The sequence below is a fragment of the Equus asinus genome, chromosome 25 (genome assembly GCF_041296235.1).
Source record: "Equus asinus isolate D_3611 breed Donkey chromosome 25, EquAss-T2T_v2, whole genome shotgun sequence".
Classification (NCBI taxonomy): domain Eukaryota; kingdom Metazoa; phylum Chordata; class Mammalia; order Perissodactyla; family Equidae; genus Equus; species Equus asinus.
The window spans coordinates 19,296,526-19,322,998 of record NC_091814.1 but is presented as its reverse complement, the minus strand read 5'-3'; the positions used below and the strand labels follow the sequence as shown (position 1 = coordinate 19,322,998).

The window sequence follows — 26,473 nt, the reverse complement described above, 5'->3', positions numbered from 1 at the left end:
TCCCCGGGGGCTGGCCCCGTGGCCGAGTGGTTAAGTTCGCGCGCTCCATTGCAGGCGGCCCAGTGTTTCGTCAGTTCGAATCCTGGGCGCGGACATGGCACTGCTCATCAAACCACACTGAGGCAGGGTCCCACATGCCACAACTAGAAGGACCCACAACTAAGAATATACAACTGTGTACCGGGGGGCTTTGGGGAGAAAAAGGAAAGAAAATAAAATCTTTAAAAGAAAAAAAAGTGTCCCCGGAGAGGTTGGCCTGGTGGCGCAGTGGTTAAGTTCGCATGTTCCGCTTCGGCGGCCCGGGGTTTGCTGGTTTGGATCCCAGGTGTGGACACAGCACAGCTTGGCAAGCCATGCTATGGTAGGTGTCCCACATATAAAGTAGAGGAAGATGGGGGCACGGATGTTAGCTCAGGGCCAGTCTTCCTCAACAAAAAGAGGGGGATTGTCGGCAGATGTTAGCTCAGGGTTAATCTTCCTCAAAAAAAAATAAATAAATAAAAGTGTCCTTGGAGAAGAATTCTGCCCCCACCATTATAAAAAGGAGGGAGTGTGATGCTACACAGGACGGAGGAGCCCAGTGCCACAAGTAAATATTGTGATTCGTCTTCTCCATTCCCACCTTGGGGGAGAGAATTTGCAAGGAGCTATAAATATTTTTCTGAGATGTAATGAGACAATTTTAGTGACCAAAATTCCAAAGAGGCTGAGGAAGACCAACTAGCATGAGGAAGACAAGAGACAGGTGATTGGAATGCAGAGGCTGGTTGTCCCCCTCTGAGGGAAAAGTCACTTGTCAAGAGAAGCTGGCTTTGAAAGGAAGTAGACAGTGAGAGTAGTGCCAAAAAGATGGTGGAGGTTCTGCAGTGTGATTCTTATGACGATCTCCAGATGTTCAGTGAAGTCATTAAGCTAATGAGATGATGAGCTCGAGTGGTTCATTTCAGTGGAATGCAATTAGGGCAGACCGGAATCATCAGGAGGAATTTAGTAATGGAGGAGGCATGGGGAGGGGCATACAAGAATGTAGAGAGTTAAAAAATTACTGAAGACTGAGGATGGTTTTTGATCATCCTAGACTAAAAAAGTGAGTTTCAGTTTGATTAAGTTGATATCCAAGTTACATAAAGATGAACATTCCAAGAGATACTGGGCCAGAGGAACTTCCATTGGGTTACTCAGTTACAAGGGCATCATTCATCAGAGGTGCATGGGGGATTTCCATGTTGGGTAGAAAAGTTGTCTCCCTATCCAGGCTGGATGAGTCTGTAACCCCATGAATCAACCAATCCTTCAGCAGGGACTCAGCTGATATTCTTCCTCTTCTCAGCCCTTGAGAGTTCTCCCTCCATGGGAGCAACTCCAGACAGGGCTCCTCATTGTGAGCCATGTATGGGAATTGAATCAACAACTTCCCAGGACATCTGAAACAACCACTTCTCTGTCTCTCTAATCACCCAGCCCTCATGACTCTGATTAGCAAGCCTCTCCCTTGGCCTTTTCTTCCTGTCCAGAAGACAGCTTTATTTCTCCCTCAGATGCTGTGACACAAAACCTGTCTGTATCAGTTCAATCAACTTTTTCACACATCTCCAGTTCTGAACACCCCCTATAAGACAAGTCATGTCTTGGGCAGTTAGGATGGGGGAGAAAGGAAGAATCATTTCCCTGGTCAAACCCCTCTTTGTCAAAGCCAATAAGTTAACTTGTAAAAGGATGCTCAAATTCACTTGTCAACAGGGAATTAACAAATGAAACATGATACCATTTTACATATATCGAATTGACAATCAGGATTGTCAGACACCTGCAAGGCTGTGGAAAAGTGGGAACTCTCATACACTGCTGGTGGGAACATAAACACGCACAGCCTTTTTGGGGAGCAATTTGAAGTATATCAATGTAAATGTGGAGTGCACTTTGATCTTGAAACTCTACTTCTAGGACTATATCTTAACAGGAGTAAAGCTATACCTATATGCTCAAAGAAACGTGTTTAAGAGTGCCATGGCTGAAAATTGCTAGTTGCCTACCCATTGTCTATCATCTCCTTTCTAACTATGTATTTGGTGGTAGTGACGTGCCTAACTAAAAATGGGGATTTCTAAGACTCCCTGGTAAGACAGGGAGGGCAATCAGGTGTAAGCAGAAGTCCCCGGTCAGGACTTGAGGGAAAACCCTTTCACTCTTTCTCTCTTTTCTTCTTTCTGGTGTCTGGAACTTGTACGTGATGGCTAGAATTCCAGAAGCCATTTTGTGACTTTGAGGATGGGAACCACAAACTAAGGAACAGAAAAATACAAGGAACCTGGGACCCTGATGCTACATAGAGCTACCGTTCCTGCCTTTCACTGCTTCCCTACGGATTTTTTTCCGGACACAAGAGAAAAAAAAGCCCATGATTTGTTTGTGTCACCATGGTTGGTTCTCTTTCACCGGCAGCCAAGTGCATCTCTAACAGACACAAATGTTTGCTGTAACATTCTTTAAAATAGAGGAATAATGTAAACAGTCCAAATGTCGCCAGCTTCCTCTTTCCTGAGTTTTCCAGATCCAATTTCAGTCTCAGTACATGAGAATCCTGACACTGAACCTCTTTTTTTACTTGAAGAAACTTGAGCTTGGCCCCACATCAGTACACTCCTCTCAAGCTGCTGGAGAACCAAACCTGTAGTGCAAATATTTTTAAATTTCTGGAAAAGAAGACATGAAGTAAACAAGATTCAATAATTATAAACTATATATAAAATCCCAAGTTATATCAACAAAAACTGAGAAGAGTTAGAGATGGAGAGAGAAAACACAGTGAATTATCACTGACTATGGGCAAAGAAATAGCATTCTGTTCACAGCATTGATAATTAGAGGAAAAACAGGTTCAAACTCCTTTTTATTAATTTATAGGAAACTGCTAGTAAAATTGAAAATAGGATGTTTACCTTCAAAATCATTAGGAGGTAGAGAAGGCAAAGAAATAAGTCTATATCAGCGGTCTACAAACTTTACAGCAGGGTATGAAAAATAAGTTAAAAGATTTTAAGCAGGCAATCCAAACATACGTATATTTATTAGTTTGTGGATTGTACATTTTGAAGCACACACCAAAAAGTTAAAATCTAGAAAAATATGAGATATCCTTATCTATGAAATAAATAATCTTTTAATATCTTGCACTTCCTGATGACTTCATACATTAGCTAACCCCTCAAGGCTCAATATGCATTTAGAGTTACAGTTATTATTAACAGTGGTAGAGGCAAATCTATATTTCATATGGTCTTGAATTTTTTGCGAGTTTGAATTTTTGAGTTCAAAAATTCAAGCTAGGGACGTTTAGAGGCTAGGGACATTTATTCTGTTTACATTATTCCTCTATTTTAAGGCCACGTTACAACAAACATCTGTGTCTGTTAGAAATATGCTTGGTGGCTAGCGAGAGAGATCACATCATGGCAACCTAAACAACTTTGAATTTTTGACGTTTCTTCTTCAGGTTAATTGGGTCATCTGTTTTGTCTTGTAATGCGTTGACGAAAAGCATACACCAAGCATGGGAGAAGGGTCAGCTCTGCCTTTATCTTGTTCTTTGTCTTTTGTTTATTATCTTCAATCTATGAAAGTCAGGAGGCGATCTTTTTAAACAACTCAACCACTCTGTGCTGGTTAGTTCAGTGACATTCTTGCCCCCTGGACAGCAACCATCTGAAACTGACCAAAGAGTGAGTGCGCCACTCTCAACTTTTCCTCTTGGGGTATTTCACTCTCCTGTGATCATGTAACATACAGACCAAGCCAGGGTGCCAGAGAAATTCTGTTACATGTTAGAAGTGGGCTTTTTCTTTCTTATCATAAGTAAAAAGATCAATAGACATTTTCTTCTGATACCACAATGGATCATCTCACATAACACACTCTGGAGATCACTACTTTGTCTAAAAAGATAACTTTTTTTCATTTTATTTTAAAATGCACAGAAAAACATACCCAGAGGAGCTACATAAGGATGCTTATGATTGATTAAAAAAGGGGCAAAGGAACTGCAAATATTTTCCTAACGAAAACACACAGGTGGACAACATAAAAGATGATCAGCATCACTAATCTTCAGGGCAATGCAAATCAAAACCACAACGAGATGTCACCTCGTACCTGGTAGAATTGATATTACCAAAAAGATAAGAGAGAGTGCTGGCCAGGATGTGGAGGAAAGGGGATACTTGTGCACTGCTGGTGGGAAGGCAAACTGGTACAGCCACAGTGAAAAACAGAACAGAGGTTCCTCAAAATGTTAAAAACAGAACTATCATACAATCCAGCAGTTCCACTTCTGGGTATCTGCCTGAAGGAAATGAAATCAGGACCTCGAAGGGAATCTGTCTGCCATCCCCCATGTTCATTGCAGCATTACTTACAATAACCAAGACATGGAAACACCTAGATGTCCACTGATGGATGAACGGAAATACACACACACACAATGGAATATTATTCAGCCAAAAAAAAGAAGGAAATTTTGTGTTTTTTGACAACATGGACGTACCTGGAGGGCTGTGTGCTAGGTGAAATAAGTCAGACAGAGAAAGGCACATACTGTATGTTCTCACTTATATGTGGAATCTAAACAAGCTGAACTCATAGGAACAGACAGTAGATCGGTGGTTGCCAGAGCTGGGGGCTGGCGGAGATGGGAAGATGTTGGTCAAAGGGTACAAACTTCCAGTTATAAAATGAATAAGTTCTGGGAAGCCAGCATACAGCATGGTGAATATAATCAACAGTACTGTATTATACACTTGAAAGTTGTTAAGAGAGTAGATCCTAAATGTTATCATTACAAATATAAAAAAAAAAAGTAGTTGTGTGAGAGGATAGAGATGTTAACTATCCTCACTGTGGTGTGCATTTTGCAATATAGATATGTATCAAATCATCATGTTGTACATCTTAAACTTACATATGCTTTATGTCAATAATATCTCCATAAACTGGGGGAAAAGAATGTGTATGGTGGTTAGCTTTCTGAGGTGTCATAACAAGTGATATTTCTTCTTCTGGACAATTTTCTATGCTTCCCAAATTTTATATAATCAATATGAATTATTATCAGAAACAAAACCCTTATTTTTAAAAATTCGTGTGTCCTTTGGCTCATCAGGCAAGGTGAGCATGAACTGAGAGGATTCAAAAGGAGAGTGAGGGGGCCGGGCCGAGTGGCGCAGCAGTTAAGTTCCCACGTTCAGCTTCTCAGTGGCCCGGGGTTCGCCATTTTGGATCCTGGGTGTGGACATGGCACAGCTTAGTATGCCATGCTGTGGTAGGCATCCCACATATAAAGTAGAGGAAGATGGGCATGGATGTTAGCTCAGGGCCATGCTTCCTCAGCAAAAAAGAGGAGGACTGGCAGTAGTTAGCTCAGGGCTAATCTTCTGCAAATGAAAAAAAAAAAAGAGAGTGAGGCTGGGAGGGGGGCCGGAGGCGGGGGAGAGGAGGAGCCACTGGTTTAACCTTGTCAACAGACAGTCATGGACTCCTTGTGCTGCAGCTGGTTCTCCTGCCAGACCCTGATGCTCCAAATGAGCCTCCTTCTCGGTGAGCAGCAGAGCAGGTGGGGCAGCTCCAGGCTAGTGTGGGGGAGGCTGAGGAGTCAGGTGGGAGGGGGAGCTGGGGCTTGCATGGTATTAATATTCTGACTCTTCCAGCTTCTTTGAGGGTTGAGGGGGAGGGAAAGGGGGCTAGGGCTTTTCTGGGATGCCTGCAACTTCCTCAGGACAGGAAAACCTCCATCAAACCTCCACCTTAAAGGGCAGTTATTTGTCCTGCTCCATTGGGCTGCTGCCGCTGAGATCCTCAGACCAGCATCTCATTTTCCACCTTCCTGTTTGGTGGGAACAAATCCACAGTCTCAGGTCCTTGTGTCCGTCTGCTCCCCAGCGCCAGCCTGCTTCCTTCTTCTCCTCCCAGGCTGACGAGGGCATGTGTGGGGAGTGAGGGGTCAGAACAGCTCCCACTGCCCATCATTAGGGACAGCTGAGCTGTGGCACCATCTGCAGAGGCAGAGGAGGAGAAAGGAGGGGAAGCGGGGTGTAGGGGGGAAGTGGGACCTTCCCCTCTCACTCTGCTGGTGACCTTTCTGTGTGGTTACCGGTTGTTTCCCAGCTCTCCATGGGGGTGGGGATTATGCTGGAGGTGCTGCTTCATGGGAACCAGGCTCCAAATTGGTGGCCTGGTCCCCTGCCCTTGTCCCCAAAACTTCCTTGTAGTAGAATGAGGGGCTGAGCTCTGCAGTGAGACCCACTGGGTACAAATTCTGGTCCTGCCATATATTGGCCATAAAATTTTAGACAAATTGTAAATACCCTGGAAAAGTGGCTTTATCCTTCTGAGCTTCAATTCCTCACCTGGAAAATGGATAGAATAATACCCAACTTGAGGTGTTATTTGGGAGAGTAAGTGAAATAGGGCACTTTCCAACCGGTGTCTGACACAGGGACACAGATTCCTCATGTATATAGCATCATACATTTCTTGCTTGATAAAAAAACTTGCCAATAGACACCAAAAAAGAATGATGTTGTTTCCTTGTTTCATAATTGACAGTGATATCGTGATCCAACAGTTAAAAACAGGAAAGGTTTCCCTCTGGGACGTGAGGTAGTTGTGGTAACACAGAGGTCGCACACGTCCCTACGCTCCCCACTGCCCTCCACCTCCTGCACTGTGGTGAACATTGTGGGAACCTTTGAAAAAGTCCATTCCCCCTTACCAATCAATAAGAGAAATATTACCACAATTCTTGGTAAATGAGCAGAGGATATGAATACATGAAGCATAGAGAAAAAATATATAAGATAAAGAGAAGCATAAAAGACAGTCATCCTCACAGGTAATCAAGCAAATGCAAAGTAAGAAAACTGGATATCATATTTTCATATCAAATTAGCACAGGTTTTTTTTTTAATGTGAATACTTCATTTGACAATGGGACAGTGTGACAGGCACTCTCGTATATTGTAGGCAGCTTTTTAAATGAGTAAAAAGCTTCTGGGTAGTACATTTGACGTGGCAGAAACATTTAAAATATGTCTACCTTTTCCTTGGTAACTCCACTTCTGGAATTTACCCCAAGGGAAAAACCTTCATGCAGAAGAAGCTTATGCACAAAGACGTTCATTTTGGTCTATTTATAATAATGAAAATCTTGTAAGCCAACGAGAGGGTAAATGACATATGGGCCAGTTACAACATTAAGGTGGTGACAATGGCAGCCCCAGGTAAGCCGGGTTGGGCGGGTGACTGAGAAGATGGAAAAGATTTGGTCAGAAGGGACAGGAATAAACATGTGCTGAGCATCTACCATAGGCAAGATCTGCACCTGGAGTGTTCCATACACTCTCTCATTGCAGCCTCACATCACCATGTGTTTCCTGTGGGGCTGGGAGGGATACTGAGGCAGGGAGGACAGGACAACGGAAGACCTGTTGCTCATGACCAGGCACTGTGACACATGGCAGGAATCTGGCTTTCTATGTAGCCCCACTGAGTAGATGACACCACCCTCGTCTTACATTTGAGGAAACCAAGGCTCAGAGAGGCCAATGAACTTGCCTGAGAGCTCAGCACTACTACGTCTTAGCCCAGGTATCTAAGAGCCCCAGAACCACGTTCTGCCTCAGACTGCAGAGAGCTGGGGACTCAGGCTGCATTGCCCTCCTCTCCTAACCCTCCCCACCCCCACTCCCACACCCAGACCTCTGAATTCTTAACTAAGCAGGTAGGGGAAAATCTGCTAGTTGAAGGGAATTTCTCTCTCACCTTCTGTTCCCGCCACCCCAGCCTCTAGGAAAATTATTCCTTTTATGTTTCTCAATAGGGAAACAGCTGTTCCCTTAGTGCCTTCCCCCATCTGAATTCTCTTTCCTTTTTCTGCTCAACAAATGCTATCATTTCCCGTTAAAGGTCACAGAGTCTGTGGGGTCAGTGAGCACTTTAAGGAGTCCTCCTGGGTCTTTCCTTTCTTGAGCTGTAGTTAGGTCTATGCTGGCTCCTCTGCGAACATTTCCACTGCTCTGCCATTGTAGCATTTGTCACCATTCTCAGAGAGCTGCACACATGGCAGGACCAGGGTGCACAGGAAGCTGCCTCTGCCCCCAGCTGCCCTCTCTTTGTATGCTATTGGTTGCCACACAACCACTGAGGGCGGTAAGTCCCCCAGAGGAGGAAATGCAGCTGTTCCTGCCCCACCCAAGCTGGCATCAGCCTTACTGAATTCTAAGCAGATTGAGAGCAGCCATTACCAGGCTGCATGGGGTCTCATAGGACAGGGGAGGGCAGGGAGGTGGGAGGGGCCCAGTGGCTCTAGCCACAATGCCCTTTCTATCCTTTAAACATTGACAAAACAAACACTCTTTCCTGTAAACATAGCTTGGATTAAAGCTGATTCAGGCAGCGCTGGGTTCATGGTTAACTCATTTTTATTAAGAATCAAAGTTGACTGAGCTAGTGAACTCTTGTCCTTTATTTAAAAGCATAATATTTAAAATAGTCAAAGGATATGGCATTTTATCATCATATTTAATTTTAGTTCCTTCAAAATTTGCAAGGGAAAAATTTTATGGAAGTATATTTGCATGTGTCTCAAGCAGGGCATAGGATGTGTTGGTATATGAGAGATGGATTGGCTGTCATTGCACTGCCCTTGCCCAGCCTCTCAGTCGTTATTGGAATTGGTCCTTCCTGTACGTTTTATCTGTCCCAGCAGTGCACTGGGAAGAGAACTGGAAATCAGGAACCTGGATCTCATAAAGACTGTGGCACCAACTTCTCTCTAGTGATTTCTCTCAGTTTTCTTGTAAATTGAAACTGCATTTCCCTGTTAACAGTAAAGAATCTTTTCTGTAGCCTGTGATAAATAGGTTAATAAATTTATTTAAATATAAGAAGGAAAGAGAGAGAGAGAGAAAACAGGAGTCAGGCAGTTGGAGACCACTCAGATGCACAGATCTAGCTTCACTGCTGTGTGAGCTCTGGCAGCTCTCTTCATTAAATCGTTGGTCTTTGGAAATTCCCTCATTCCTGCCTTTTCCTGAACCCTGGCCCCTTGCCTTCTTTTTAGTGATTTAGTTCCCTGTTTAAATAACCAACCTTGCTTTGGGGGGACAAACTGTTCCTACTTTCAAGTGTTTTGTCTGAAAGAGATAAAACTCCTGGATCATTGTCACAAGCACACAAGCATGATTGAGTGGTTCCAATCTTTCAAAAACCCTCCCTTGAAAGCCTAAAGGCCCAAAAGAAGAAATGAAAAAGCAGGATAATCACATATACAAAGGAAGTTAAACAAAAAACTATTGTGTATGACTTTATACAGATACATGGAAAACTGAGATGAAATGGATAATTTTCTAGGAAAATATGATTTAGCAATACTGACTCCAGCAGAGAAAGAGAATCTAAACAGAGAAATTACCTGCTATGGAAAAACACACTCCTGTGTTTCTCCTTTACTTACACGACTACCATACTACTTCTGACGCTAGACGTGTGTGTTCTTTTCCCCACATGGAGCAATTTTGTGACTTAGATACCAGCTGGATGTCCTACAATTTTACTCAGTTCTAACACTGTCTTCCTGCAGTTTGTGTCAGATCCCACAGGTTTAGGGCTCAACCCCACAAGACTATCATCCCTCGACTTCAGACGCCAGTGACGAGTCCAGGTTGTTACCAACTGGCTTCTGACTGACGGGGTAAACTTCGGAGGTTCCCATGACCTCCTGGTTAGGTTTGAGTAATTTGCTAGAGCACCTCACAGAACAATGGGAAAACAATTTACTTACTAAATTCTTAATTATAAAAAAATATAACTCACGAACAGGAAGAGGTGCAGAGGGCAAGGTATGCAGAAGGCATGTGGAGCTGCCATGCCCTCTCCAGGTGGGCCACCCTCCAGCACCTCCTTGTGCCCACCAACCCAGGAGCTCTCCTACCACCGCCCTTTTGGGTTTTTATGGAGACTCATTACATAGGCATGATTGAGTAAGGGTTACCAGAGGATGGGGGAGGAGGAGGAGAGAGTAACTATTTGGTGGGTACAGGGTGTTTTTCTGGGATGATGAAAATGTTTTGAAACTGGAGAGAGGTGGCGGTTGAGCAATATTGTGAATACACAAAGTGCCACTAAAAACTATACACTTTATAGCATCAATTGTATTATGAGAGTTTCACTTCAATGAAAAAAACAACATGCACCTAAGAGTAGCTGGCATAATTCTTGAAAGACCACAAAAAGGAACAAAAACTTAGGAAGCTTCCAAAGGAAAAATGCTTTGAAAGGAGAAATAATCAAACATCTTGTCTGCAATAACGGAAGCTTGATAGCAGTGAAAGAACATCTATGAGCTGCTTAAAGGAAAGGACAGCAATTGACAAATCCTTGCAAATCAGCTAGATGTCACTTACTGTCAGGATAAGACAAAATATTAGCACTGAGGTAAGGATTCAGAGACTATATCACCACAGAGCAAATTTGAGGAAAATCCTCCAAACAATTCTCCATCAAATAACAAATTCATCATAACAGACATCCCCAGAGTAGGAAAAGATACAGTCAACAGTGATAGCAAAGAACCACAAGACAATTGTAATTAAACGCAACGGATGATGGTAATGTGACTGGGAACTTGTGATTTAAGTGAAAAGTAAAAATTCCTGGATCAAAGAAGTCACATTTTTGGAGAAAATCTAATAATGTCTGGAGATAGAACACTTGACTGTTTCGGTAAAGCCTCTAGGTTGGAAGGCTGCTGCAGGGAGAGGGGTAAGAATGTTACAGGACTGTGAGGTGGCAGAGAACACCTGGGCTACTGAGTGTTCCGCATTCTCATCCTACTTGGGGTGGTGAGCAGTGGGACATGGAGGGCAGAGGGTGTAATTTGAATACTTAATATAATAGCAGAGAAATGTATGTATTACGGGGGTAAGCACCAGTGGAATGGAGAAGCACCAAAGAATTTTGGAAGTACTCAGGAGGATAAGAAAAGAACAGAGGGCAGCCTGGCCTCACCTCTCAGCAGGGCTGTCACAGTGGCCTCCCCTCCCTTCCTGAAACTCCTTCTTTGGCTTTTGTGACACTGAGCTCACCGGCTTTTCCCACTGGCTGCTCCTTCTCCCTCTCTCTTAATGGTGGTTGGTGCTATGCCATCTTTTCTTCCCTAGCTATAATCCCCCCCCCACCCCAGGTGATTTTTGCTAATCCCATGGCTTTAGTAGCATGGCTGGGCTGAAGGCCATGTCTCCAGCCCTGACCTTCCCCTGAGCTTCAGACCCAGACCCTACGGCCTATTTAACATCTGTTCTTGGAAGCCAAGGTTAACATGTTTAAAACTGAAAATTTGTTTTATGCCTCCCCTCACCCCGAACTTGCTCTTCTCTAGGCTTTAATAATAATTACAGCTCAATAAATGTCACACCATCTACCTAGCTGCTTAAGCTGAAACCTGGAAGTCATCCTTGAGTCTTCTTTTCCTTCGCTCTGACATCCAGTCCATCAGCAATCCATGTCAGCTCTACCTCCAGATTTTTCCTGAATCTCTCCACTTCTCTCCATCCTCTGCCAGCATCCTTCTCTCACTTATACTATTGCAAGAACCCCCTCACTGGAATCCCTTTTCCTAGTCTTTCCCTCCTATCAACCATTCTCCAGACCGAATCTAGGCTAAAGTGATCATTAAAAATGTAAATCACGTGGTATCACTTTGCTAAGAACCATCTGGCAGCTTCCTGTTGCACTCAGACTGTGTCCAGTCTCCCTACCGTCCCTGCGAAGCCTTCCCTGCTCCCAGTCTCCTGTCTTCAGATCTCTGCTTCGCTCCTTCCGCCCCAGCCACGGCGCTGCTTCTGTCCCACATGCAGACCAAGATCATTTCTGCACTGGGAACTTGGCACACGCTCTTTCCTCTGCCGGGAATAATTCATTCTGTCCTGTCATCATTCAGGTCTCGCCTTAATTGTCAAATTGTCACCCCCTCTCGGAGGACTTTCTTCATGAACCACGGACCCCACCCCACAATCTGCCAAACCACTGCTATTCTATCACATTATCCTAAGTGTCAGTCAGGGTTCTTGGTTACAAGCAAGAGAAGTCAACTGACTAATTGAATATGTATATATCAGAGCTTAACAGGTGACCCACAGAACTTTGAGGGGTTCAGATGGCCAGGCTTTGAGACCACTCATCCAGGAGTCACACCCTGAGTCACACCACCAGAGCTGGTCCAGTAGGAGCTGGTCCAGTAGAAGCTGGTCTGTTCCTCTTGGCCAAGACATCACAGCTCAGACCCCTATTCCACTGACTCTGGACACTTTCTCTGCCCCAGAACTGCTGCCACCATTGCCTCAGGCGATTGTGTGTGGCTGCTGCCATGACTGCCATTGTCAACAGCACAGATCGTGTGGGCCACCTCCCTTCATGTCACTAGCTTGTGTTTGAAAGTCTGTGGTAGGTGCATCTGATTGAAAGAGCCCAGATGATGTGCTCTCTCAGCCGCAAAGGAGGCTGGGAAAGTATCTGGCATTCATAGCAAGAGGTGGGCTCTGCCTCATAAGGTAGAAAATTCCACAGATATGTGAAGGAAGTTCAGATGCCAGGCAACAGAGATGAAATCTATGCCACATCCTTTTTATTTTCTTCACAGCACTCATAACTGTCTGAAGTCATTTGTTTTCCCTGATTTTTTCAGCAGTGTCCCTCACTAGAATGGACGCTCCATGAGAGCAGGGACCTGGTCTTCTTGTTCATCACTGTGTCCCCAGCAACCTCAACAGCACAGAGCTCATTAAGCATTTACTGAAGGAAGGCTGGCTGAGGGCCCAGAGGGGGAAAAATTTGTATCCAATAAGTAGAATTTCAAGGAAGGGAGAACAGTCCCATGTCAAATGGCACAAGATGGTCCTGAAAGACTGGGACTGACCAGTGACAATTGACTTTGTTAATTTTAGGGGATTATTAGTGACCCAATCAAGAGCAATTTCAGAGGGGTGATGGGCCAGAAGCCACACTGCAGTGGGTTAAGGGGAAAATGGTGGCAACAGAGAAAGCTGGAATGATTTTCTTCTGGTGTGTACAAATTAACGGGGAAATTGGATTATTGTTTAGCAACATTAATATTTTCAGTTTCTTTTTTCTGCAATGAGACCAAAGACCATGTTAGGTGCAAGCTGCAAGAAAAGGAAAGAGCGTGAGTGTGGGAGGGTGACAGACACGTGCTTAAATCAAAACTGCCATGTTCTAGGCAGGACCAAGGCCTGGGCAAGTTGTCTCTCAGCTTTGTTTCCCTGTCCGTAAAAAGAGAGAATTCTCTTCGTATAAATATAAAGTTAATGAGATGTGAAAGCAGAGAGGAGATGCAGCGTGGTGTTTGCCCTGCTTCTTCCTTTCCTCAATCTCAGCTGTTCTCTCACCAGGTTCCCAGACTGTCAAAGACCCCAGCTCGTCCTGCACATTGCAAAGGACCGTGGGGGGATCTGTGCAGCTGCAACTGACCTCCTCCTCGTCTCCTGACATCCGAGAGATTGAGTGGATTCGGAATTCCGGTGATGAGAGAGATTTGTTTCTGGTGTCCTGGAAACCTAATACCTCTAATCCTGAATGGTATGGCCTTGAAGAAAAATACAAGCACAGATTCAGCCTAACAGACCTGGCTTTCTTGATCATCAGAAATCTCAGTATGGAAATGAGTGGACTGTACACAGCGAAAATCAAGTTCCAGTCAGGAAAATCCCAGGAGGAAGCCTTCAGACTCTGTTTATATGGTAAGGTTTGTAGGGACCATGCCCCACACAGGCATTCTGGCAACCACTTTATCTAAAGTAGGTTAGTCTAGAATTGGGTAAAACCCCCATATTTTATAAGTTTTTGCGTTTCTTCTGATGCCATAAAAATAAAACTAATTTTAAAGATTACATCTCAGGAAAAAGTAGCTAAAATTTCTTAAAAAGTATAAAATGCACATGAAACTGGGGGTCGGGGGCGGGGGGGGCGGGCAGGAGCTGCCCCAAAAGATACAAAAAGTTTTTTCAATCATAAAATATTGCAAAGTTGTTATTAGACATGCACAAGTAGAGCCAGTCCTGGTGGTCTAGTGGTTAAAGGCGGCGCTCACTGCTTCAGGGGCCTGGGTTTGGCTCCCAGTCATGGAACCACACCACCCATCTGTCAGTTGCCGTGCTGTGGTGGTGGCTCACATAGAAGAACTAGAACAGCTAACAACTAGCATATACAACCATGCACTGGGGCTCTGGGAAGGAGAAAAAAGAAGAGGAAGATTGACAACAGATGTTGCTCAGGGTGAATCTTTCCCTGAAAAAAAAAAAGAAAGAAAAATGCAATTATATCAGCAGTGTCATTAATTGGTTGGTTCAAAAACTGATTTCAAAATTCTTAAATGATCCATAAAAGTTGGAAACACCAAAACAACAAAACTGGACACCAAACAAGATGAATAAAAAGCACTAAGAAGGAGATTGATGTTAGGACGAGTCATTAGGGAAAATACTTTTAGACCAATTGACCTGAAGTCCCCTGGAGAGATCTCAGGACAAATCTCTGTCCTGCTCTGTCCAAGTCAAAGATGCAGGAGGAGACCCAGCCACTGTGCCCTGGAGCTCCCAGGCCAAAGAGGAGCCCAACACCCTGCCCCAGGACGCAGAGAACCTGAGCAGACGTGCAGTGGAGAAAGCAGCAAAAAGGGAGGAGGGGGAGCAGAGCCTGGGGGCATCCAACCTGCCAGAGCTCTCGCCCATTGCTCCTCTGCCTCCACCCTCCGTCTCCTCTGCTTGGGTGATCCCAGCAGCCTCCTAACGGGCCTCCCTGCCTGTTGTCTCTTCCTCCTTCCAAATCACCCTCCAACCAGCTGATATTTGGATCTTTTTAAAAATGCAGGTCTCAACCTGTTATTCCCCTGCTTAAAACCAAATAATGCTTCTTGTCCCCACCCCCACAGGATAGTGTCACTCAGGAAAAGTCCAACCCCACACAGGATTTGGTTCCTGGCTGCCTCTCCAGCCTCATTTCCCAACATTTTCCCTCATGGCCATGCTCCAAATTTGCTACCCTCACCTTACCCCTCTGGCCCTTTCTCTTCTCATTGACGTATGCTGGTGGCTCTCCAGGGGACATCCATCTCCCTCACTTCCCCTGCGCAACCAGCAAAGCCTCACCTAGTGGGAATAGGGGAAGGGTGAGGGACTCCAACATGGGAGATGGGAACGCTTGTAAGAAGAGACTGGGGTGACTGGCTTGACTGTCCAAACTGGAGTTTTCAGTTGGTGAAGGGTGGAGAATATACCCGCTGCCCCCTTGGCCTCCAGCTCTTGATTCCTGATCTTGTCTCTGTCCTCCTTGGCTGATAAATTCCTTGAATAGCTCTCTCAGTGATATCATACTGGTACAGTCTCATCCTATCTCTTTTGGCAGCATGAAATGGAAACCTGCACAAATTAGGTCAATAAAGAGGTTTTCATTATAAAGATACATAGATCTCTAGGAGGAAGATGAATATAGGAGCTCCTCTGGCCCTCATGCTCAGGGACTGGAAAGCTGACGGGCAGTCTCTTCTCTTTGTCAGGGGCCGTATTGTCTCCCATCTTTGCTCTCAGTCTCTCTCTCTCTCCTGTCAGCTTTATTCTCCTGGGCTTCTCTAGACAGTAGGGAACATGGCCTTCAGCAGCTATAGGTCCCACTGGATGAGAGAGCAAAGGGAGTTTCCTGGTGCACTCCACATGGAAATTTCCAGGGAAAGACTCTTATTGGCTGGGCTTGGGTCACAAGACTGCCCCTAGATGGCTCACTGGCCAGGGGAACAGCATATTCTGTTGGCAATGCCTGGGACTTGTGCCCTCCCCTAACTAGGGTCAGGGTCCTATGACTTACATCATATCAAAAACACAAGGTTGGAGCAGAAGTTGCCAGAAAAAGAAGTGCTACAAGCTGGTTTCCTTTTGCCTTGTTTTCCATTTCCTGACATGCCACCAATGCCCAGACTAAATCTTCCAACAACATCGCTCTCTCCCCATCGCCTGTAGGACTAAGTACTCATCACAGCGTTAGGCCCTCCGCAACTGATGCCGTCATTCCAGCCTTGTTTCCAGCCAAACACGTTGCTCCTCAAATACAGCCTCTCTCTCCCTCATGGCTTTCAGAACTGCCATGGCATACGAAACCGATTTCCTGATCTGTATTGAATGAATATTTCCGTTGTGAAGTCCCAAAGTTCTTTCTCTTAGTTCTTTTGCAGATCATGTTTCTCTCTGCTTTGCACTACAATTGCTTGCATGTGGTCTACTCTCCACTTGAGAGCAGGGTCCGTGCCCTGCTCTCCTTGGCATCTGCCCACTGTTTTCGACAGCTCCCAGCAGGCATTCAGGAAGTACTGTATTCCTTTAACCAGATAGAGTTAAGCAATATTTAAAGGATACATACAGAAACACACCTACTTTTTCTAGGATTTTTGATGATTCAAGCCTGATTACTATTCCTTCACCTATTGAAAAGAGCACAATAAAGATTCATGTAAACCAATTATTGAGTGAATATTCTAAATGCCTGAGAGCATGAGCTTTCTAAACACCCATCTGTGTTTCCTTACACTTTGTAATAGACAGTCCATTTGGTTTTATATTTAAACTATTTGTTCATCAAATCAGATCTTTTAAAGAAGCTACTTAAAAGTACCATTTTATCCAGACACGTGTTCAAACAATCTTGGAGAGGGCCCACACGTTTGTATTTTTAATAACTGCCCCAGATCAGGGGCTGGCAAACTATCACCATTGGTCAAATCCAGCCCAGTGTCTGTTTTTATACATAAAGTTTTACTGGAACACAGCGGCAGCCACAGCCATTCATTTACATGTTGTACTTGGCTGCTTTCTTGTTATAATGGCAAAGTTGTGTAATTGTGACAGAGACCATATGGCTGGTGAAACCTAAAATACTATCTGACCCTTTACAGAATAGTTTGCCTACCCTCCCTAGATGAATCTACTGACAGCTGATCCACGCAACTTCAGAGGATTAAATGAGTCCATGTAAAGCCCTTGGAGCCGTGACTGGAAATGCATACCTGCTCTTAAGTGCTAGCTGTTGTTTTCTTTACATCTGCTAATGGAATAAATTACATTAATAAATTTCCTAATTACACTAACTTTGTATTCCTATAATAAACCCAACTTGATCGTGATGTATTGTGTGACTGTATTTGCCAATATTTAATTTAGGAATTTTAAGTTCTCTCTTTATCGCTGACATTAACCCGTGGGTTTGCAAATGTGTTTTGTCTTGTGTTGGTGGTGGTATTCTCCTTGTCTGATGTGAGCATTCAAGTTCAACCATCCTTTCAGAACGACCTGAGAAACGTTTTGCCTTTTTCTAAGCTCTGAAACAGTGTCTGTAACACAGGAATTCCATTTTCCTTGGCCATTGGGTAGCACTCACCCCTGAAACCATATGCACTTCATGCCCTTTGTAAGGACAGATCGTTGTCCACCTTTCTACTTTCTTCTAAGGCTGTGGGTGTATTCAGGATTGCTGCTGCCTCTTAACAGAATTTTGATCATTTACACTTTCCTGGAAAAGCATTATTTCATTTACATTTTCAAATTTATTGATATGTAGTTGTACATAACGTTTCCTTATAATTTTTAATATCTTATCTGTAATTATGCCCCAATGCTCATTCCTGGTGACATTTATTAGAGCCTTAATTTTTGTCAGATATCGATATTTTTTCTTTTGATTCACCTATATTTAAAAAGTCAACCTTTGATTTTGCTGAGAAAATTTCCATTTTAATTGTTGTCTATCCCTTTATTTTAGGAATACGTTTGACAGAAATTCGCATAAAACTTGATTTTCAAAGGCTTAAGCAAGTGGGGGTCTATTTTTCTCATGTCACAAGAAGTCAAAAGATAGCATTTCTGGTGTTGGGCCATTTGCTCGGCACTGTCATGGGGACCCAGGCTCGCTCTGTCTTTCTGCTCTGCCATCCTCGGCACATAGACTTTTGTCCTCGTGCTTGTTGCCTCGTGGTCCAGAGGTGGCTGTTGCTCCAGACGTCACTCCATAATAAAGGCAGCAAAGGAGAGAAGGACAAGGGGAAGGTCCTTCTCGGTCTGGGGCTCTGTCTTTTCAGGAGTGAAGACCTTTCCTCCCCCAGCAGATCCCCCTACTTCCCTGGTCAGCACCAATGCAGCTGCAAGAAAGACCGAAACCGAGACTTTGGCTCTCTAGATTCCACAGCAGAGGAAGCGAGGACAGAGAGGGAAGTGGGGCTGCGTGTGGATGAGCCACCTCTCAGATTGGCCACATACGTGGCGGTTACGGGCTGCTTTTACCTGTGTTACATCCTTTGCTCTAGTCTACCCACCATAGTAAAATAATCCACTGGAGTAATAGCGGGTTTGAAAATTTTTCCTTGAATTTCCAACATGTTTTGGTTTTGATTTTGTTTTGTTTTGCTTTGTAACATTTATCCACTTCCAAACCATGTTGTTAGGTACATATTCATCTAAAATGTCTCTCTTTGGCCTGCTTAATGTTTTTTATCTTAAATTTTATTTGGTCTGTAGTGACTGTTGCTACACCTGCAGTCATTTTGTTGACATTTTCCTCATCTTTGTTTACCATCTCTTTCTTTTTAATCTTTCCATGCCATTAGGTAATGGAAATAGTGTGCAGCTGGCTTTGCCTCATCTGAGTCCTGGCTTTTTAACAGGGGGATATAATGCATTCAAATATATATTTCATTGTGTTTTACAGGTATGGATCTACTCCTGACATCTTATTTAATGTTTTTTATTTACCATTTTTTTCTTGTCTTCTGTTGGATTAATAGAGTTTTCTTTGACCTAAACTTTTCTAGTAGTTTGGAAGTCATACCACCTTGGGTTTCTTTTTTTTTCCCTTGGCTGAGGAAGATTAGCCCTGAGCTGACATCTGTGCCAATCTTCCTCTATTTTGTAGGTGGGTCGTCACCACAGCATGAGTGATGAGTGGTGTAGGTCTGCCCCTCGGATCTGAACCTGCAAACCTGGGCTGCCAGAGTGGAGCACATGAACTTAACCACTGCCCCATGGGGCTGGTCCCCAGCCTTCTATTTTTATCTAACTGGTTACTAAAATTAAATTTTTACTTCAACATTTAAAGATAATCAGTATTTTTTTTCCTCTGGAAAAAACAAGAACTTTAACATGTTCTTGCACTGTATTCTCAACACCTCCCATGTTGTAGTTATTATATATAAGAATATATAAAATTATTATCATCTGTATGATTATCATGGGTACATATCATTGTGTGGTTATCATGTACATCATGTCTATTTAATCATCTAGGCTTCACTGGGCACGGGAGGGCCTCAGCCATCTGCCCCTGGGCTGGAGTCAGAACCCCTTGGGCCAGAGGGAGAAGGGTCCTTCCCTAGGGCTGCAGTTAGAAACCTCACACAGCTGCATCACCTTAGTGAGAGCAGATGATGTACTTGGGGGGGCCTCCAGTCCTGAAGGTCAGTTTCTCTTTTGTCCCCCCTTGCCCCAGAGCCCATGCCCCAGCCCCAGATTCAGATTCATTCATCATCTCACACATCAGGCTGGTGCAACATCAGCCTGGAGTGTGGGACCCCAGGAGCCACAGAGAACCTGGCAGTGACCTGGCTGAGCAAGGGCCTCCCCAGGGAGCTGGAGCCGAGAGAGACACTGGGGCCAGCCCCCAACTCCAGGAATCTAAGCCTGAGCCTGCCCCTGGGCCAGTTGAATGGCCACCTCACCTGTATGGTCAGCAACCCTGTGGACGAGAAGAATGCAACCTTACACCTGGAGAACATCTGTCCATCGACGGGTGAGTGTGATCTGCTGGGAAGGGTGACGAAGATGGGCTAGCAGAGAATGGGGGACGGACGAGACTGGGCGGGCTCAGGGAATGTGGTGGGACAGGGGAATATTTTAAGGCACTTGATGTGGTGCAACCAAAAGTTCCCCACCCCAGCGAACGGCCACACCCTCGTCATTGTCTTTAAACTTGCAAGTCCAGAAATTGGACCAATATGTGGAAACTGCGGCATCACCCAGGACATAAATCCTGGACTGGTATGTAGGCACCCCCTTTCCCAGCCTTGAGGAGCCCAGAAGGCTGAATCAGTCATCAGAATCCAAGCAGGGGAGGAGGAGGACTTGAGGTTTAAGGACTGAGGAACCCTTAGCCCTGGAAAGCTCATGTTCACCAGACTCAGGCCCCTCCCTGGATGGGCTGGACACGCTTAGCACATTCAGGCTGATAGATGCCCGTTTTTTGCTTCATGACAGATGTGCCATTTCTAAGATGATTAGCACCTCTGAGTAAGTAAACCACAATTCAACCACCCACTGAGCAGTGAGAGCACCTGTGGTCACTACAGCCAGTTACACACTTCCCCCATCAGCCTAAGGTGTCACCATGCTAGATAAAGCGATGGTCCAGGGTAGGTTAGGGGGTCGAAGCCCTTACAAAGGAGACTTGGGACCTCGTTTCATACAGTATGAAACCTCCTACTTTCCCTAGGACTATGCAGCGGGAACAGTGGATGGAACAAAGGCAGTGTAATGATCAGTTCAGCGGCCCCCTCCCACACACATCCCCCAAGCTCTGCTTGCTCACGTGGGGCTCCCGTCTGAACAGTCTCCTCCATGTCATTTCCTCCCTCGCTCAGCCACTCAGCATTCAACCCTCACACTAGGACTGAGGGCCTACCACATGCTGGGGGGCGTCAGTGAGAAGTAAGATGAGCCCCTGCCCTCAAGGAGCTTACAGTGCAGTGGGGCGTTGCAGCACACCAGCTGTGTGACCCTGGAGAAGTCGACTGATTTTTGGAGCCTTTTTGTAAGATGTGCAATAATTGTATCTACTTAATAGGGCTGTGGTGCAAATTCAAAGGGGAATCTATGGAAAGTTATCAACACAGTGTGTGGCATAGATTGTGTCAATAATTATTAGAAAATACTTTAAAGCAGAGGAGGAGTATATTTCTAAATATAAAGCCACACATTAAGTGCTGAAGTCAAAGCAAATACAAAGGATATTGTTCAAGCACAAAAACAAAAGAAAGAAATTGAGTAACTACTACAGGATTTGGTGAAGGTATCACAGAAAAGGGAACACCTGACTTGGGCCTTGAAGGATGAATAGGAGTTTTCTTGTGGCAGTATGAGCAAGATACCCCAAACAGAGAACAGAAATGTTCTGAGGTCTGGGGATCCTAGATTCTTCCATCTCTCTCCTTCTTGAGATGTATTTCTCTTCTGAGGGTCTGAGAGCAGAAAAGAGAGGCAGGTTGAGGGGATGAACAATGGCACATCCAGCTAGTAGGAGCCTCCAAGTTTCCTGTGTAGAGAAGAGACAGAAATCCTAGCAGCAGAAACGTTAAAGTGACAGTGGCCAGCATTCAGGGAGACTAGAAAGGAGGAAACCTGTTGGGGCTGCATCAAGGATGTCCACTTAGGATACAGGTCCTGAGCCAGGGTGGTCCCACCTCCTCCCCCTGCCTGCACCAGGCCTGACTGAGGCAGACCTGACACCAGCCTTTGACCCCAGGTTCGCTTCAGAGCAAACAGCTTTGGGTAGGCATCCTTCCCACGGTTCTGATGGTGGGCCTGGGCGCTGGAGTGTGGATCTGGATGAGGAAGAAGATGGAGACTGGGAAAGGCAGGTGCTGGGGAGACCCTGAGGGGAGCACTGGGATGGGGGGCCTGGAGGAGACCCCAGGGAGGGGGGCAGGGATGGGCAGAACAATGGGCAGACAGAGGCTCATGGACCTCTCCTGTGAATCATCCCTGGAAGGCTGGGGTAGAGCCTGCTGGGGGTGGGAGCTGAGAACATGCCCAGGAAGGAAGGTGATGTGTGGCAGGGATGGGGCAGGGGTCTGGGACCTGAGCTTACAGCCTGGGGAGCAATAGCTGCCCTCACCCGAGGGCTGATGAGGGGTCACCTCAATTCCACACAGCCTCATTGAGTGTCTGCTGTGTGCAGGTGGGTCTGCTCTCCTGCCCGAGGGGCCCGGCTCAGCAGCTGCTCCCCAGGCCCTTCCCACAGAAGAATCTGCTGACCTGCAGACTGGTGAGGCTGACAGCCACTACTCCCCCTACATGAAGATCAGACTCCTGGGACACCCTGAGGTGGGTCTGAAGGAATCAAATCAGGTTGACCAACATCTACTCAGAGGTCATGAATCCCGGGAAGTCCAGGGTACTCTGCTCCTTGTCGGGCTCTGGGTTCACTCCTTGCTTTGGATAATATGGTTGCTGTTCCCGGGCACTCACAGGATGCTGGGAGCTGAGGTGCAATGGGAGGAAACCACTGATGGGGAGGACACCTCGACTGAGTGTCCACAATCTCATCAGATGTCACTGCCACCCAGGGAGGAGGGGTGGCAGAACAGGAGAGGCAAGAATGTAAATGGACAGGTGTCTGGTAGACCCCGCCATCTGCATAGGACCCAAAGGAAGCAAAAGTAGGTGAGACCAGCAGGGCCTGGAGGTGGGGCAGACCCAAGTATCTGAGGAACATCAGGAAATCTTCTCCTCCCTGCAGTCTGTCTCCCTCCTACCTGCCTGAGACCCTGCCATTAATGCCACCTCTTTGGGTAAAGGCATTGTTGTCACCACTGATGAGATGTCCCAGGGAGAGCATCTCATGTGGCCACTCGCCCTTAGATGGAAATTGGTACCATGGTCACAGATGGAATGATTCCACCAAAGGGAAAGAGCTGGAGACAGGACAACTGTAGGAAGCGAGGACACTTAAGGGACTTCCCTAGAAGCAATGGTTCTTAAACTGAGATCACATCAGAAACGCCGGTAGGGCGTGGTAAAATAAAGGTTGCTGGGCCCACATGCAGAGTTTCTGATTCAGCAGGTCTAGGGAGACCTGAGCATTTGCTCAATCTTAATGAGTTCCCAAAGGATGCTGACACTCTTGTTCCCACTCTTTGAGAACTACTGGGCTAAAGAGAGATTGGGGGAAGGCAAGTAGAGCCGCTGTCTGGACGTGCAGGACTAACCAATGGCCGAGGCCTTTCCTCTCCCATCCTTTGATTTCTTTAAAGAGGGAGCAACACTGGCTCATTGTGCCACAGAACATCAGGATCTTAGAAATCCCTTGGTCTGGTCCCAGCAGTTTAGAGTTGGGAAAGTGGGACCCACAAGGAACACTGGGGCTTGGGCAGAGAACCACACAAGCACAGGGCAGAACAGGGGTGTCCTCGCTCCCCATCCAGTGCTCTGTGCATTGTGCCCAGCTGCCTTAGTGCCTGCCACCTTGCGACTTCCTGTCTCAGCCCCTCTGAATTATGTTCCCTTCTGACTTGGGCCTCAGGGATCTCAGGAAATAGCTCCTTGGGCCCAAACCCCAATTCCCCCTACCAGAGAAGCACAGGAAAGGAGCAATGTGTGACTTTGGGACAGGGAAACAAATCAGGCCACATCTGACCCAGACACTCAGCACGGCCCTGAAGCCCCCTGCCACCGTAGTCCCTGCCCTTGGGGCACTCCCAGTCTGATGGAGAAAATGAATTCCCTGCCAGGACATGGGAAGACAAGCACAGAAGAGAGATGGGGGTGGCATGAAGCAGCAGAGTCCAGAGAAATGGATGTGAAACCCAGCCCTGATACTGACTTCTTGATCGACCTTAGAAAAGTTACTTTACTCCCTGGGCCTCAGTTTCTTGTTTTATAAAATGAGGATTACAGTAATAACACTTTCGTTTTATCTGATGCTTCTCAATTTTTCAAAGCACTTTTTCAGTGAGAGCAGTCAAGGTGATTGACAAATTTGTCCAAGAAATATTTACGGAGTGTCTCCTGTGTTCCCAGAATTGTTCTGATCTGGGCTACATGAGTTAACAGAACAACAAAAATCCCTGGCCTCATAGAATATACATTCTAGGTTGGGGGAGGGGAGAACGAAAAACAACATAAGCAAAACATGAAGGGTCACATGACGATAAATGCTAAAGAGAGAATAAAACAGAGAAGAGAGATGGAGGGTTTGTGTGCGATTTTAACAAGCCTGTTAGGGAACCTCACCGACAAGAGATGAAGGAGTGAGCAAAGTGGAGGTCTGGGAGGGTGTGGGTGGGGCGGGGAGAGGGCTAGCATCCTGGGTCTAGGACAGAGCAAGTGGAAAGATTCTGCAGTGTTCAAGGTAGAGGTCCGCACCGAAGCCATATTCTGTGGAGTTGTCAGGATGGAGAGCCAGAACTACCTGGTTGAGCACAAGAAGAACATGACGAGATGTAGCTTGAATAACCCTGTTCCTAATTCTTAGAAACTGACCAAGACCAATCCTAAACTCTTCTTGAATTGTAGAAAGACATGGAAAAGGGCAGCTGCCATTCATATAGCCCTGAGCGTGCTCCAGTGGTCCACACTATCTACGAGAAGATCCAGAAAAGCCCAGAACCCCAGGGTGACACCAAGACCATGAAGACCCTGGGGCAGTGAGGGACCTTGGCAAGATCTCCCCCACCTCACCCTTCACCCCAGGATCCCAAGATCTCCCTCCTTAAGGTGGAGCTGGGACTAGACCCCAAGTCTTCCTGACCCATCCCACTGAGACAGCAGAGCAGCAGGAGCTGCTCCCCTGGGTTCCCCACCAAAGTTTTCTCACTTCACAGACTGTGGGCAGTGATGGTGCTACTCGAATATCCAAGTACAAGAGGTAAGCCTTTCAGCGGTCAGCCAGATTTCTGACCTGTGACCATCTTAACCCCATTAGGGAACACCCATGGTTAGGTGGGATGTGCATAGGGATGGTCAGGGACAGAAATTCTTTCCTGGAATAGGGAGGGTCCTGGTGCCCCCAAGAAGCATGGGCCTTGGTTGGAGAACCTTTAGCATGTCTCAGCACAGCCCAGTACCCAAGAATTGAGAAAGCGATGGCCTTTGACTATGGAAAAGCAAGAGGCTGGCAGATACATGATCCCGGGTCAGTTGTGCCTTAGAAGGGAGGGGTGGAAAGGGAGGGAAACATGTTTTGAGCTCCATCACCTACCAGACTCAATTCTAAGCACAGTAAATGGACTATCTCAGGATTTCTCAAATTAAGTAACTCACAGTCCCTTTTTTTCCCCATAATATATGCATGTAGTATAAAGGTCAAAAGGCAGGCGTTGTTGACATGATAATGTATCATCATTTGCTACTATTGTAAATAGAGTCTTGTTCCCATTAGACCTTCCAGCTAGTTGATTAAAATAATACATACATAATGTATTAATGAAGCTGAGTTACTGAATTTCTCTTTGTTTGTAACGGTTTTCAGTTGATCCCTTTCTATTTCTAGGTAAATGACCATTTTCTTCTTTCCAGGTTAAATAATAGTGATGATAAGGGATATCTTCGTATCGTTCCTAACTTCAATATCAATGCTCCTAGTGTTTCTCCATTATGCAGGATGTTCTCATTTGGTTAAGGCATATATGTTTTATCTTGTTAAGTAATTATATATTCATTCCTATTTTATCAAGAGTTTTACTGAGAATAAAATGTTAAATTTCTCTTTTCCTTTGTGAATATTTCATATGTTTTTCTTTTTCCTCTATTAATAACGCCTTAACAGATTTCCTAACATTGAACTACTTTTGTGCTATTGGAATAAATCCCACTTTATGTATTGTTCTTTTAATGTGCTACTCTTTGATAATATTTTTATCTGGGATTTTCCATTATTATTCGTAAATAAAATTCTCCTGTATTTTTTTTATGCTTTACTTTGTCTATTTGGTATTTGTGTGATACTTATTAAAGATTCTTTTTATCCTCATTTCTTGTAATAATTCAATAAAAATTTGCTATATAGTTCAAAAAATAATCCATTTAAAGAAAAGAATTCCCACTACCCAGTGTTGATTTAAATTACTTTTATTATAAATTTACTTAAAGATGTGTAAACATGAAACTATATATAAATGTCTTGTGCTTATAGCTTTTATGCTATAAACCAAAAAACATGTATAAAGTAAATGAAAACAAAGCAGTAAGACAATAAAGCAATGGTCATTCAAACTAACATTCAAACCTACAACTTTAATGTGATGGGTGTTCTTGTTTTGCTGAAACTAAATGATTAATGTTGGGATTATAGGAAAAAACTGTAGGCTCCCACCAGATTGAGTATTTAATCTATTTTTTAACTTTAACACAAAGACTACCAGTTCGTGTACATTTATTGGACAACACTTGATTAAAGTCTTTGTTTACCAGTTCAAGACGGTCAACTTCGTTCTTAACCAAAACTCTGCCAGGTGACAATTGAGAGATCTATAAATTGTTTGATTCACCTGAAAAAGAAATTAACATTACAGCATTATGGAAATCTTCACTGAATACATATCTATCTACTTACTACTGAAACCCTAGACCAAAAAATTCTTCTTTGGATATTTGCTACTGTA

The 26,473-nt window shown here is 44.9% G+C and overlaps 1 protein-coding gene across 2 annotated transcripts; it reads left to right on the top strand.

Moving 5' to 3' along the window:
* The first annotated feature begins 5,254 nt into the window (after positions 1–5,254).
* Positions 5,255–26,285, top strand: LOC106828441 (SLAM family member 9-like). 2 transcript variants are annotated; one of them, XM_044758330.2, is made up of 6 exons: positions 5,255–5,589; positions 13,458–13,805; positions 19,588–19,887; positions 21,616–21,726; positions 22,051–22,196; positions 24,387–26,285. In XM_044758330.2, the coding sequence occupies exons 1-6, from the start codon at positions 5,523–5,525 to the stop codon at positions 24,519–24,521; spliced, it is 1,107 nt and encodes a 368-aa protein (XP_044614265.2). In that variant the 5' UTR covers positions 5,255–5,522; the 3' UTR covers positions 24,522–26,285. The 2 variants fall into 2 exon arrangements, with proteins under 2 accessions (XP_044614265.2, XP_044614266.2); XM_044758331.2 differs by having other exon boundaries at positions 5,326–5,589; positions 19,639–19,887.
* Positions 26,286–26,473: the final 188 nt, after the last annotated feature.